This window comes from Phoca vitulina, unplaced genomic scaffold (genome assembly GCF_004348235.1).
Source record: "Phoca vitulina isolate PV1807 unplaced genomic scaffold, GSC_HSeal_1.0 scaffold8, whole genome shotgun sequence".
Taxonomy (NCBI): domain Eukaryota; kingdom Metazoa; phylum Chordata; class Mammalia; order Carnivora; family Phocidae; genus Phoca; species Phoca vitulina.
Genome location: NW_022589711.1, coordinates 70,103,935 through 70,118,878, shown reverse-complemented (window position 1 = coordinate 70,118,878; position 14,944 = coordinate 70,103,935). Strand labels below are relative to the sequence as shown.

The window sequence follows — 14,944 nt, the reverse complement described above, 5'->3', positions numbered from 1 at the left end:
TGGCAAACACAATGTCTCACATAGAGTACATAGCTCATAAGTGGCTGTTGAATTCTAAAAATCACTATACTTTACTTTAGAACATGTAATGACTATTTATTGGCTTGAATTTTTAAATGACCCTGACTCTCTGTACTACAAAATGTACTGAGGAACTAATACATTTCTCAGAGTTTGCAACTTTCATTCAATTACCAAGCCTCTTAAACATCTCATGAAATGTTTAACAATAAAGCTACTCTTCACATCTCAAGAAATATTTCTGAAGAAATTGGAAAATCAAGACATTCTTTCCATGTATAAAAAAAATTCAGTAAGTGATTCAATAAGTCAGTATCACACCTTATTTCAAAATGAGATGGCATGAAGAGCATTTGGTAAGACCTTCTGAATACTCCTATATCTATCTGTTAGAAAAAGGTCTGTTTCACCAAATAACCCTTGCATTATGATTTACCCACCTTTCTGCATTCCCATCAACCACATCTTCCCTCACTCTCTTCAATGAGAAATTTTATACTTGCTTATTTCTTTAGTACTTATTGAATTGATGCCGGTAATGTGAAAGGTATTATAACATTTAAATATCATTTAACTTTCTGCTTTTCAGCTCACACCTTGCTTTTTTAATTTCCATTTCCATTTGTGAATCTTGACATTTGCAAATGTCCTGGATCATCAGGCTCTGAGACATTCACGTTCTACTTTACTGAAATCAGACTGCTCGTTGCACTTCAACAATTACATTTCTTTTACACTTGCTGACACTCTTTCATGACGATCTCCAAGACCAATACCTCCACTGGGGCCTCAGGTACCCCCTCCCAATAGTCAAAATGCTTTTCAAGACAAGCTTTCTCTCAGGCCACATAGCATATCCTGAAGAATTACCATGACCTAGTTCTAGAATGTCACTCCAGATAGATTTCAGCCAGCGGCAAACAATATACGAAGCATCTTTACTTTAGCCCCATTTCTAAGAACCGCTCCCTCTTTGAGAGATTAACCAGAGGAAGTCACCCCCTTGGAGAAAAAGAAACCATGTGTTTGGTCCCTATCCAGCCACTACCTGGCTACACAATCCGAGACGTGTGTCTCTGAGTTTTATTTAGTTTCCCCGTCTTTAAAATAAAGCAATTATACTAGGTCACCCCTCACTTGCCTTCTACCTCTAAGATTCTGTAATTCCATTGAGTGTTCCTATGTGGGACAGAGGACAAACATGATTATCAAATTTTTTTTAAAAAAGCATAAACCTTTGGATAGCTCTTCTGTATTTTGCTACCTCAAGGTATTGGTGGCACACTGGCAACTTCCACAAGGTTCTATTAAACCTTAGAGATTAAAACATGACCCAAACCAATGCCACAGCAATTGCACTCTTAGGTCTATACCCAAGAGAAATCAAAACATGTGTCCACACAATACTTGCACACAAATGTTCACAGCAGCATTATTCACACTAGCCAAAAAATGAAAATAACAAAAATGTCCATCAACTAATGAATGGGTAAAAAAAAAAAAAAAAAGGTGGTACATCCATACAATGGTATATTATTCAAAAAGGACTGGAATACTACTACCTGCCACAACACGAATGACTCTTGCAACTATTATACTAAGTGCGAGAAGCTAGTCACAAAGCTACTCACACATGTTACATAAACCTATTTATATGAAATGTCCATTATAGGCAAATCTATAAATACAGAAAGTAAATTAACAGTTGCCTAAGGCTGGAGTGGGAAGAGAGTTGGAGGGAAATGGGAAATAACTGCTAATAAGTAAAAGGTTTATTTTTGGAGTGATGAGAATGTTCTAACCATGATTGTGATGATGGTTACACAACTCTGTGAATACACTAAAATCCACTGAATTACACACTTCAGATGGAAGAATTATACAGTATGTGAATTACATCTCGACAAAACTGTTGTTAAAAAATTAATGCCCCAGAATTCTGCCTAAGGATAAAAGAATAAAAAAAAAAAAACTTTCAAAGGAAGCCCTGGGTTCAAATCTCAGTGCTCCCACTCAATAGCTGTGTGATCTTGAGTCAGTCTCTTAAGCCCCATTTCCCTAGCCTGTGAAGTGGGGAAAGCACTGCAATCTCCCCTCCCCGTGCTGGTGAGGATTAAATGAGGTAACATACAATGTCCAAGATATACTAAGCATTTAATAAATGATGGCGGTTGTTGATGTCATTATGATCTCATTAATGGAAAACCTGACTATTTTTTTAAATGAATTGACTTCAAAGCTCAGGCACTGAATTTAACTGCAAGTTTACAGAAGCCAGTGCCTAAGTGGAAACACTCAAGTTTTTTCATTTTCTGACAACAGAAGTCAGTGCCACTAACCCATAAGCTGGTTATCCTATCAGTGTGGTGTTTTGTTTTTTTTTAAGATTTTATTTATTTATTTGACAGAGAGAGAGAGCACATGCAGGGGGAGTAGCAGGCAGAGGGAGAGGGAGAAGCAGGGTCCCTGCTGAGCAGGGAGCCCGATGAGGGCTCGAACCCAGGACCACAGGATCATGACCTGAGCCAAAGGCAGATGCTTAATGACTGAGCCACCCAGGCGCCCCTATCAGTGTGTTTTGACTCAACAAGAGGCAGGTCAGTAAGATCAAAATGGCTTTTAGCATAAATAGTTCCAAAGGAGAATGACAACAAACTTCCAGGTAGTCAAAATACTTCAATGACTTATGCCCAGGACTGGTCCTCAATGATTACCTTATTCATGCCTGATTTGTGAAGAGTTCTATTTCAACCATGATGTAGTAAGTGTTGGTGAGACAGGTCTGGTGCTGGCCTTTGGGGGCAGGGGGTGGCGGAAGGAACAGACCTGGTCCCTGCCTTTGGGGGAGTTTGTATTCTAGCATTCAGTCCTAAACTCATGTTAAAATTTACTTTCACCTTAATTTTGCCACCATATGAAAAATAATAAATCTGCTCAGTACATGAAGGCAGGTAGTCAAAAGGAATAGCAACACTCAAGGTGGTGCTCAGGTCTCTGGGCATTTCGGAGGCTCAGTTCCCCTCAGAGCCTGGAGCATAGAACTCTGCACCCTGAGCTGAGAGGTCAGAGTTCTGTTCCTAGCTCCACCACTGGGCACCGTGAGTCTAAACCACTTCACCCCTTGGTGTTTCTGTTTCCATCATTAAAATAGGCAGGGCCAAGCCTAGACATTTAATTAAATTTCTCCATCACTTAGGACCAAAAAATGCTTACACTAGTTGCACATAAATTTTTCCCAGCTTTACTGATATAATTGACATAGAACCTTGTGTAAGTTTAAGGTGTACAACATGACAATTTGATATATGTAAAATTGAGAAATGATGACAATAAAGTTATTTAACGTATCCATCTCTAGCTGCACGTAGAGTGCCAATGACGGTGACAGTTCTCAGTATAAATTAATAAATTGGTACAATGTTCCATACAAGATGCTAAACACTCCCCTGTACCCACCCGTGTGTGCGTGTGCACACACACACACACACACACGCGCGCGCGCGCACACACACACAAAACCCAGAAAACATAAAGTGAGGTCCCTGGCAGAAATGACCCATTACGGTAAATTCACCCGTGTGAGAGGTGTCCTCTAGGGAGACAGCCTACCAACCTATCCTCTAGAAAACACACATTTCTTTCCATGGCCCTTGTATGGTACTGCACGTAAAGTAATACTATAGTTCAACTTAGATGCATATTCTTCCTCTGAGGTCATCCTATTATCGGCCTTCTGGGTATCCATGATTGCACGCCACCAGTACACGCACACCTTTGTACATATGCATTCAAATTTCACACGCTGCTTCTAATTGGGCCATTTACTTCTGTGAATTAGTATATCAGACTGGAAATATGAAGATAATATTTATATGGTTTTTAAAAACTAGCTAAATGGTGTCTGCTTTAACTCAATACTTTGTTTTTTAAACTTTCTACTTTCTCAAAATACCTTCTTTTTTTTTCTACTTTTTTAAGAACTGCTATCAGAAAATGGGAAAATAAACTTACTTTTGGCAATTATACAGTCATCAAACATCTAACATGGGGTTCGGCAAAATGGGGGAAGGGGAGTGGGAGATACGGGCTTCCAGTTATAGAGTGAGTAAGTCATAGGAATGAAAGGCACAGCATAGTGAATATAGTCAATGACATTATAAAAGCATTGTACGGTGACAGAGAGTAGCTACACTTGTGGTGAGCAAGGCATAAGGTACAAACTTGTGGAATCATTACGTTGTACACCTGAAACTAATGTATTATTGTGCGTCAACTATACTCAAAAAAAAAAAGATCTACCATGTACAGAAGTTGTACTATGCACTCAGATACAAAGATGAAGAATATGGGACCCTAGTTAGCCTTAACTGTTAAAGAGCTCATTGTCCAGTGAAACTGTAGTAAAACAATTTTATTTTTTTAACTTTAAAAAAATTTTTTTCAGCAGGGCCTACGCGGGGAGCGTGAGGGACGCCACGAATTCCATTTGGAGGCATCTTTGAGCTCGCCGAGTAGACACCATGAGCAAAGCTCACCCTCCCGAGTTGAAAAAACTTATGGACAAGAAATTGTCATTGAAATTAAATGGTGGCAGACATGTCCAAGGAATATTGCGGGGGTTCGATCCATTTATGAATCTTGTGATAGATGAATGTGTGGAGATGGCAACTAGTGGGCAACAGAACAATACTGGAATGGTGGTAATACGAGGAAATAATATCATCATGTTAGAAGTCTTGGAGCGAGTATAAACAATGGGTGTGTTCATCAGAAGAAATCAACTGCTTCCACATGGCCCCTCCATAGTACCTGTTTTACTACAATATAAAAATCAGGTCGTGTGCATTTTCATATTGAACTTTTTTGTTAAATAAACTTTTATGATAGTCAAAAAAATTTTTTTTCAGCTTTATTGAAATATAATTGACATATAACATTGTGTAAGTTTAAGGTGTAAGAAGTGTCGATTTGATACACTTATATATTGCAAATGATTACCACTGTAGCATTAGCTAACACCTCCATCCAGTCACATAATTACCATTTCTTTTTTGAGGTGAGAACATTCAAGATCTACTCTCTTAACAATTTCCAAGTACATAATACATTATTGCTAACTATAAGCACAATGCTGTGCATTAGATCCCAGAACTTACTCATTTTCTAACTGGAAGTCTATACCCTTTGACCAACATCTCATTTCCCCCTGCCTTGGCCTCTGAAAAAAAATTTTTTATCGACCAAATTAATTCTCTTCATTGGTATAAAAGAGTGAGTTCTCATTAGTGTTCTAATACCTCCTAGGTGGGTTGACTGAGCAGTTGAAATCTTTGGAAGCTTAGAATCTTCCTCTGCACAAATGAGAAGGCAGACCAAGAAGTCTATCACACTCCTTCTCCAATGAAGATACGTGCTTTTGATTGCCATTTTAAGCCAGGTTGAACTTTCCCTCAGTTTTTATAAGGTTCCAGGGCTAAAGCTGAAGATATTTTAGCCAATGTGCAAATCAGTCAATGTGTAGCACTGTGTCAATATGCGAATAGTTACGTATTACATCACTATATAAACCTTACACAAGCTACTAAATAGAGGAAATGACTACAATCACTCAGACCATTTAAAACCAAATTCTTTACATTAAAAAATACTCTGAATTCATATATATTGGTGCATTGTGTTTATATGCACTCCCATTCAATTTACACATAATTAATTTGTGTGCTTCAGAAAAAAGCAATGAAATCAATACCTGCTTTTAATATTCATATACTAATTTCAAAAACCACAATTTAAGCAACCTGCCAAATATTAAACCATGGGTATGTAAACTAGTAATTCTTCTCAGATATCTGTTAGTAATGTTATAAATAGTAACACTAATTCACACTAATATAAATGCCAACTTTTTAGCACCTCTTTGGCTAAATAGAGAAGTATGAATAATTTGACTCCCTACAAATTCTAATTTTAAGAAATTATATTTATCACTCATGCTATATTTATTACCCATACCTACATAGTATTTATCCTAAATTCTATGCAGAAGACAACCCATTGGTAATTTTTTTCATATTAAAAAAAAGGTTTAATGTGAACAATATGGGTTCCACTTAATCAAAAAAAAAGGAAGAAATAACAGCAACATGAATGTAAAAATGCACATTTTTTTCAACATCAAAGTCATCTTGGAATACACACAAAACTATTTTAAGCAGGAATGAGTTTTATTCAGGTCTACCTTGCTTCAAATCTCTGCCCATTTTAACTGGAGCTCCATCCTCTCTAGACCCTTCAAACCTTTACCCCTTCTCAGCACACCCTGCCACTGTTAACCCTGCCCTGCTTTCCTTATAAGGCCACAGATTCCTCAACTCCAGCCACAGGTACCAATGACTGAGGAGGGGCAAAGGTTAAGGTCACCGGATTTGGGGAGGGCAATGAACAGCAAGAGCCAGGTGTTGAATGGCCATCTACCTGGACAAATAATTAAGTCAAGAATGATGAAGACAGGTGCAGCCACTATGGAAAACAGCACGGAGGTTCCTCAAAAAAATTAAAAATAGAACTATCATATGATCCAGCAATTCCACTTCTGGGTATTTATCCAAAAAGAATGAAAGAAAACACTAACTTAAAAAGATTTTGCACCCCCATGTTCACGGAAGAAGTACTTACAGTAGTTAAGACATAGAAACAGCCTAAATGGGTACATGGATAAAGAAAATGTGATACTGAGAAAAATCCTCCCTGATTTCTAGCATTAAACCATCTGCTTTTGATCCCCTTTTCTTAATCAAGTATAGTCGAGTGCCTCCATAATCTAAGAGCATGGGCTAGTTTATTAAGCTTGTGAAAGTTTATAAACCTTCCCATTACTCAGCTTCCTTCGCTGTAAAATGGAATGGAATGTCCACTGTTCAAAGCAGTTGTAAGATTTAAATACGATAACAGATTACGGTAGCTGCCACAGAGTCGGGCGCTTAACATACAGTAGCGATTATTGTTACCCTCTAAGGCCTGTCTCCCTCAACAACAAAGCACACTTTCTCTCACATTAATTAAAGATTCCATTTAGAGCCCACTTCCGAGAGGCGTTCTAGCCACTGGGAATGTAGCCATGAACAAAACCAAGGGAAAATCCTTGCCCTCGTGGAGTTTACAGCCTAGCAGGGGGAGAGAGACAGGCAATAAATAAAACAGAGAAGTAAATTATATGGTGTTAGACGATGCCAAGCCCTATGGAGTCGCAATTTATGAAAGTTTGTTCTGGGAGGCCTCACTTAAAGATGACATGCGTTTAAGCAAAGATCTGAAAGAAGCAAGTAGTCAAGCACATATCTGGAGCAGAGGGGTCCTCGGAGGGCCGAGGCAGGAGCATTCTGCACCATCTGAGGAATAGCAAAAAGGCAGGTGTAGCTGAAGCCAGTGAGCACGGGGAAGAACAGTAGATGAAGGCAGAACAATGAGGGGAAGAGGGCAGGAGGGGAGCAGATCCGGCCTGACAGGGCCTTGAAGGCCATTGTAAGGAATTCAGCATTTACTTCGAGTGAGTAGAAGAGTAGGAGCCCCTGGTGAAATCTGTACGGTGGCATGATCCAACTTAACCTTTGTTAGGATCACTCTGAACACTGTTGAGGACAGGCTCAAAGTCAAGGAAGGAAGAGGAAGACCAGTTAGGAGACTATTTCAGTAATTCAGGACAAAGACGATAGTGGCCGGTTGATGTCAATAAAAGTGAGAAGTCGTTGGATCCTGGATCTATTTTTGAAGGGAATATAATACCCAAAGGATTTTCTGATGGATCCAATGTGTGGTGCAGAAAAAGGGAGGGGCCACTGATGACTCGCAAGGATTTTGTCCCCAGCAACTGAAGAACCAATGGGTCCTTTAGTGGGTAATGCCTTTATCTCTCCCGGACCACTGCTTCCCACCCACTAACAGCCCAAAGGTCTTCCTTGCTTTAAGAATAGAAGAGAAAGCATGTCAGCTTTCTGCTGTCCTAATCTCTCCTAATGCTTGACACTAAATTTCCTTGCAAAATTGCACTGTAACCACTGCCTTCACCTCCCCCTGCCTCCACAACAGACCCCTCCCCTTCCCTTCCAGAGAACACTCCGGGAGGGCCGTGAGGACATTCCAGTCATCCAGCCCAGCCTCTGGAATTCTGTACTACAGCGTACCCTTCTTGCTACACTGTAGCATTTGGCACAGCCTCAACACCTCCTTCCTCAAATTCTGGCCTTGGTGGGAAGATCTGGTGTCCTGACTTACTGTTATGACTGTGACCATTCCTTCCACAGTCTCCTATCTCCTTTACTCTCTCCTTCATTTCTGCTCTCAAGTATCACACTCTAAATTCCTCTCTGTCCCTCTGTGCACTACCAGGACCTTCTACTCACAGCCATTCTGACTGTTCCCTACATGGGGTCCCTAGCCACCAGCTCAGCGTCTCGAACATCGCTGATTGCACAAATGAACGAATCAATCAATCCATCCATCAGTCGTCACGTCTCTATTTAGTTTTCATCTGTCTCCCAAGCTCCTGCTCTGTTATTACAGCACAAGATGCACATTCCTGTTCAGTTCTCGGAGTCTAAATGAAACACGCCATCTCAACTCTCCCTCCACATAGCAGGCTGCTTCATTCGGACTACCACATTTATTTTAAGGATGTAACGGTCCCTGTATAAAAACTTTTATTTCCTCAAGACTAAGATTTCTCCAAGAGCCTCCCTTCGGCCCTCTTCAATTCTTTTTACAATGCTACCAACTCAATTTTCTAAAACACTAGTTTGATCATGTCATTCATCTAATCAATAATGTTTATTGGCTCCACATTGCCTTCAGAAGTTGAGAGACAGAGGGAGACAAACAGAGAGACAGAGAGAGAGAAGGAAAGAAAAAGAGGAAGGAAAGAGAGAGCACAAGAGAATATTATCTAGGCTTGATTTTGGCTATTTTTTTTTTCTTTTCTTTTAAATAAACTTTCTTCTTTTTGGCCCCACCTTGCACACCAGTTTTATTCCAAGCTGTTCCTCAGGGCTGCTTTTTAGATACATTTTCTCCTCCTAAATTCTGACATACTCCATCTAGCCCCTTGACTAGCCAAAGTATAATACAAGCCCTTCACTATATATTAGAGACTTTTAAAAGTCTAGTCTGTATCAACCTGTCCAATCTTACTCCCCACAAATGTCTGCCAAAAACCCATTTTCTCCCTTCAGATGGTCTCTCCACCCCTCCAACAAGCCTTACACACCACTGTTCTCACAGTTCCCTGCCTGGTTGTTTTCTCCCCCAGCTTCTCTTTGTATCTTGTACTACGTGTTCATCAATGCCCCGCTCAAATCCTGCACTGCCCCAGAAGCCATATACACACAACCCGGCCAAGAGTGGCTTGCAGCAGTCCTGTCCTAGAATGTACTGTACTTGCCACTCCTATGCCGCTAATAACACTGGTTCTCAAGTGGGGCCCTGGAACCAGCAACAGCATCACTTCATTAAAATGCAAATGCTTCCGTGTGCCACCGCTCATGGCCCCCCAGCCCTACTGAATTAGAATCTCTAGAGGCCGAGTCCAGCAATCTGTGATTTAACACACTCTCCAGGAAAGGCTAATGCACACTGAAGTTTGAGAACCACTGAAGTTTTATAATAAAATTTATAATAAAATTTATCTTGCCAACCAAACAATATGCAAAATGCCAAGAGCAGTATCTAATGTATAGCTGTCCACCCAGAAACTTGAGTTTTGTGACACCATTCTCTGCGATGGCATTGCATTAAATATCAAGTGAATTTTGCCCCCAGCCCCTGATTTTGAGGGAAAAAAATCATGAGAAACAATGAAAGTACTCTAATTTTTAATATGAACCAAGAAAAAAATTAATATTGTTTTAATCAAAAGTTTAAGCTTTTTAATATTAGCACAAAATTAAATGCTTTTATCTAATATTTAATGTGCAGTAAATAAAGAGACTCTTCTTTTCTATTTCCTTTATAGTTCAGCTTTGGAAAAATAGTTCTGAAGTTTTGAGGTCTTACCTTAATCATGAATACAGGAGAAGGCACCTAAATAAAAATCCCTGCAACAAGATGAGACCTTAATTTTAAACAATCTGTATGTTACAGAAGATGAAAAGTCAAACCAAGTCAAGTTAGACATTCAGGTTTAATATTCTGCTTTCAGGAAATTCAGTAATAATGAGTCACACTTAGGTCCAGCCTACTTATTTCCACTCTTTAGACAACCACATTTAAGAAAGAATTCATTAAAAGGCCCAAAATGAAACATTTTTTGTCCTGGATATAAAGGAAATATTATTAACACTAAAAATGCCATGGGATAGTATAATATGTTCCATTTATTCCCTATATTGATGAACTTTTTTCATGTTTAATGTGAAAAGGATACAGTGGTAGCTATGCTAGGTCTTAGCAGAATTTTGTATACTGAGCCTCTTTGGAGTTTTATTGCCAAAATGTCCAAGGTTCCATACCAGTACATTCTTTTTAATATAATTATTTTTAAAAACAGAAAGACTGGAAAAGACTATGCCAAAATAGTAAAAGGAGTTACCTCTGGTACCACATAATTTTTTTACTTCTTGTTTTTTTTTAAAGATTTTATTTATTTATTTGACAGACAGAGACAGCGAGAGAGGGAACACAAGCAGGGAGAGTGGGAGAGGGGGAAGAAGCAGGCTTCCTGCTGAGGAGGGAGACCGATGCGGGGCTCGATCCCAGGACCTTGGGATCATGACCTGAGCCGAAGGCAGATGCTTAACGACTGAGCCACCCAGGCGCCTCCTTCTTCTTTTGTAATAACCAATTTTTTTTTCAATGAGCATATATTAACTTTCAAAATCTGGAAGAAAAAAGTTTTAAGGACACATTTTTGTTTTATGTAAGAAATAGTACAATAGTTCATTTCTTCATTTAGGAGAATTGTGTGTGTGTGTGTGTGTGTGTGTGTGTGTGTGTGTGTATTTTTCACATCTCATTTAACACAAAAACTCTATAAGGTAAAATCATTATTCACATTTTGCGGATAAGAAAACTGAGTCATAGAGAAATTAAATATATTGTACATAGGACTCAAACATGTGCAGAATGACGTTAAAGCTTACTAGAGTCACCCATTGGGAAGCTGCCATCCAGGCTGAAACTTCCACCTTCCCTTTTGGCAAATCCCAAGACTGGTTCATTACTTCCTTTTGAGAATGTAGAAACAGAAACGGAACAGCAAAAACAACAGACCTGTAACATTGGGTCATTATCCCATTTCTCTTATTCTACACTATGTCCTGATAACTCAAAAGGAAACAGACAAAACATATTACACATAAAAATTTGAGAATGCACCTTCATGGTGTCCTCAAAAGGGGGAACTGCAAGAGATGGCCTCCTTAAGACTGAAACAAACAGCAAAAAGGGAAGAAAAGACTGAGAGGAGGACAGAAATGAGAAACACACACACACAGAAGCCTAAAATCTCACTGCAAAAGCAGAGGCAGTAAAGAACAGAACTGGTACTGTGGAAAATAATATCCATACCATGAAAGACAAACAGGAAACACTCTACCAGAAGCAATTTAAAGGACAGATATAAAAATAAAGACAGGAAAGGTGACATATAAGGACCATAGGGGACAGAGATCCAAATCAAGCACATAGATATTTCACAGGATGAAATTCAATAGGAAGGAATACAATTAATAAAAATAATAAGGGTAAATAAACATATGTGGATCAAAACCAGCTTCCAGGAGCAAAAGTACACTGAGTTCTAAGCAAAATAACTGAAAACAGATCCCACCTGTGCCCAAAAAAGTAATTTCTAATTTTTTTCAAAATTCATATAACTAACCAGGCAGAAAATCAGGTTAACTACAAAGTAATATCAAACTAGACCCAAACCTCTCTTTCACAATATTAAACACCACAAGCCAATGAACCATCCACAAAATTTGGTGAGGAAAGGGTGGTGATAAAGTAACTGTATTCCCCAATTATTGTTCACAAAAAAAGGCAAAAGAAAAATTTTAAGCTAGGCAAGAACTCATAAATTATGACAAATACATAATATTCACAAAAAAGTAAAGTATATATTCCAGGTAATTGAAAGATAAATCAAAAATAGAGAACTCAAAAATATAGTAAGAGCAAAAAACAATGAATTTAGTATAACCAATTTAATGCTAAACACAAAAGGCATCCCTGAAAAACAATGTATTGTTTTTAATACCTTCAAATTTGAATTTAACATTTAATCTTTTATAAAATAAGTATATAATATTAAGTTGAGATCAGATAACATAACATATATATATCCAAGCTATAATGTCAGATTGAAGTAAACACTGGAAAGAGCAGGAGAAGCATGGGATCAAGGTAGGGATATAAGGTTTCACTCTTTGTTATGGAACAGGGACATTAAAGGCTCCCATTTTACTATTAATTTGCATAATTTGAGAACTACAGGCTTAAATACATATTTAAATTGCATTTTTGAAAAAATTCTATATAGAAAAAAGAAACAGGAAGATAGGACTTTAAAAAAGAGAGACAACAAACATATCGTAAGTTTAAGTAATCAATAAGACCAAATGATTTAAACTCTCCCTCTGAAAGAAAACCCTCAGACTGGGTTCAAAAATAAAATCTTATTCACAATATATACTTTTATCAAATCCTAAAACTAATCAAGTCCTAAAACCTAAAACTAATACACTGTCAAATATGTCTCATTTAAAAACAAACAAAAAACAAAATCATACCATGTATATGCTTTCTTACAGCAAAAATACACCTAGACAAAGTCTAGAAATTAAAAGAAAATCAAAAATATCAAGCAAGCACAAAGAAACACTCTTAAAAAAACAAAAATAATTTCTTCATGATAAGCACTGAGTAATGTATAGAATTGTTGAATCACTATTTGGACAACTGAAACATATGTTAACTATTATACTGGAATTCAAATGAAAAATGTAATTTAAAATAATAATAATAATAATTTATAAGAAAAGCCATTATTGGGACAGAGTGTTTCTGTATTCATAAAAATTATAATCTACTATGAAGTTGTAGCCCTTAAAACTTTTGTATTACAAGTAATAAAATTAGACATATAACACACATGAATGACAGAAATGCAAATCATACCAGGAGACTAGGAAGCTATTTTTGTCTGGTCATTCTTCCAGATGAAATTTAGAATCATTTTGTAAAATCCTAAAACAAATTCTTGCTTGATATTTTTATTGGAATCCCATGTTAACGTATGAAGAATAGACACCTTTACACTACTAAGTGTTCCTATCTAGGAACATAGAATACCTTTGCATTTACTCAAGTCTTCAGTATATCCGTTGTTAAGATTTAAATTTTCCTTCAAATAAGTCCTACAAAGATCTTGTTAAGTTTATTCCTAGATATTTTATAATTTTTGTTATCACTGTAAAGGTATCATTTTTCAAATACATTTTCTAATTGGTTATTTTGGTTCACTAATAAGAATGCTATTAGTTTGGGTATACTTATTTTATATCCAGCCATACTGCTAAATTATTATTGCTCTATTTTTTTTCAACTGATTCTCCTAAGTTTAAGTTATCATCTGTAAATAATGAAAACATCACTGTCATCTAATACTGATAATTCTTGTTTCTTCAGTCTTGTCTTATTTCAATGGCTAAAAGTTCCAGAATAGTATATATTATTATTGGTCCTTATCTTAACCCTCACACCTTTGTATAATACCTGTTTAAAAGGAATATACTAGACAGTCCCTGACTTATCATGATTTGACTTACGATTTTTCTACTTTAAGATGGTGTAAAAGCAATATGTATTCAGTAGAAACCATATTTAGAATTTGCATTTTGATCTTTTCCTGGGCTATCAATACGCAATACAAAGCTCTCTCATGATGCTGGGCAGGGGCAGCAAGCGGTAGCTCCCACACAATCATGAGGGTAAACAACCAATATACTTACAAACTTTCCGTACCTATACAACCAGTCTGTTTTTCATTTTCAGTATAGTATTCAATCAATTACATGAGATACTCAATACTTTATTATAAAATGGGCTTTGCATTAGATGATTTTGTCCAACTATAAGCTAACATAAGTGTTCAGAGCATGGTTAAGGTGGGCTAGGCTAAACTATGATGTTCGGCAGTGTATTTTTGATGTAGGCTATTTCTAACTCACAATGAGTTTATTGGGACATAACTGCATCGTAAGTCGAGAAAGATCTGTGTGTCACTTAAGATGTTTACAAGTGCAAATAAAAGATTACACAACATCAGTGGCTTAAACAATGAGGAAATTGTTAGCTAATATAATATGAAATCTGGAGTCAGGACAGTTCTAGGTTGATTAATTCAGCTACTCAACAACAATGTAGGAATCTAAGTCAGTTTTTCTGTGATTCTCCAGGCTTTCCCTTCATGATTGTGAGATGGCTCCAGCAATTCTAAGTATCATGGTCTTCTATACAATATCTAAGGCCAGAAGAGGAAAAGTCTCATTTTTAAAAACTCACTTGTAAAAGTGAGGATATCCTTCCCACAAACCCCACTGACTCCTTCATCCGCCCAGTTGTGTCTCATGACTTACCTAAACTCATCAACAAAAGGAATGGAATCCAATCCTTAATCTAGTCCACCTCCTCCATGCTGGGGCCAAGGATGTAGGGGGCAGGGGTCCACTTCCTCTGAGAATGTGGGAGGGGTAAACATCAATGCAAATTCAGAGCACTGACATCAAGAAAGGAGATGGGAATGGCTGATAGGTAGTTAACCAACAGTATCACCACACAGAGAATCTCTGGTGTTTGAAGAGTAGGGATGAAGTGAGCTGTTGGTTTTAGACACATTCTCTATCAAGTTAAGAAAGGATCCCTTCAGGGGCGC

General features: G+C 37.6%; 2 protein-coding genes across 7 annotated transcripts in view; one reads left to right on the top strand and one right to left on the bottom strand.

Annotated features, from left to right (window-relative positions):
- The window catches only part of TNIK (TRAF2 and NCK interacting kinase), a 383,893-nt gene that overhangs the window by 347,379 nt on the left and 21,570 nt on the right, over positions 1–14,944 (bottom strand). The window lies entirely within an intron of this gene.
- On the top strand, positions 2,583–4,951 carry LOC116634067 (small nuclear ribonucleoprotein G-like). The gene has a single exon (XM_032407221.1). The coding sequence runs from the start codon at positions 4,542–4,544 to the stop codon at positions 4,770–4,772; it is 231 nt and encodes a 76-aa protein (XP_032263112.1). The 5' UTR covers positions 2,583–4,541; the 3' UTR covers positions 4,773–4,951.

Coding starts and splice junctions, on each gene's coding strand:
- LOC116634067 (XM_032407221.1), top strand. CDS start 4,542: ATGAGCAAAGCTCACCCTCCCGAGTTGAAAAAACTTATGGACAAGAAA.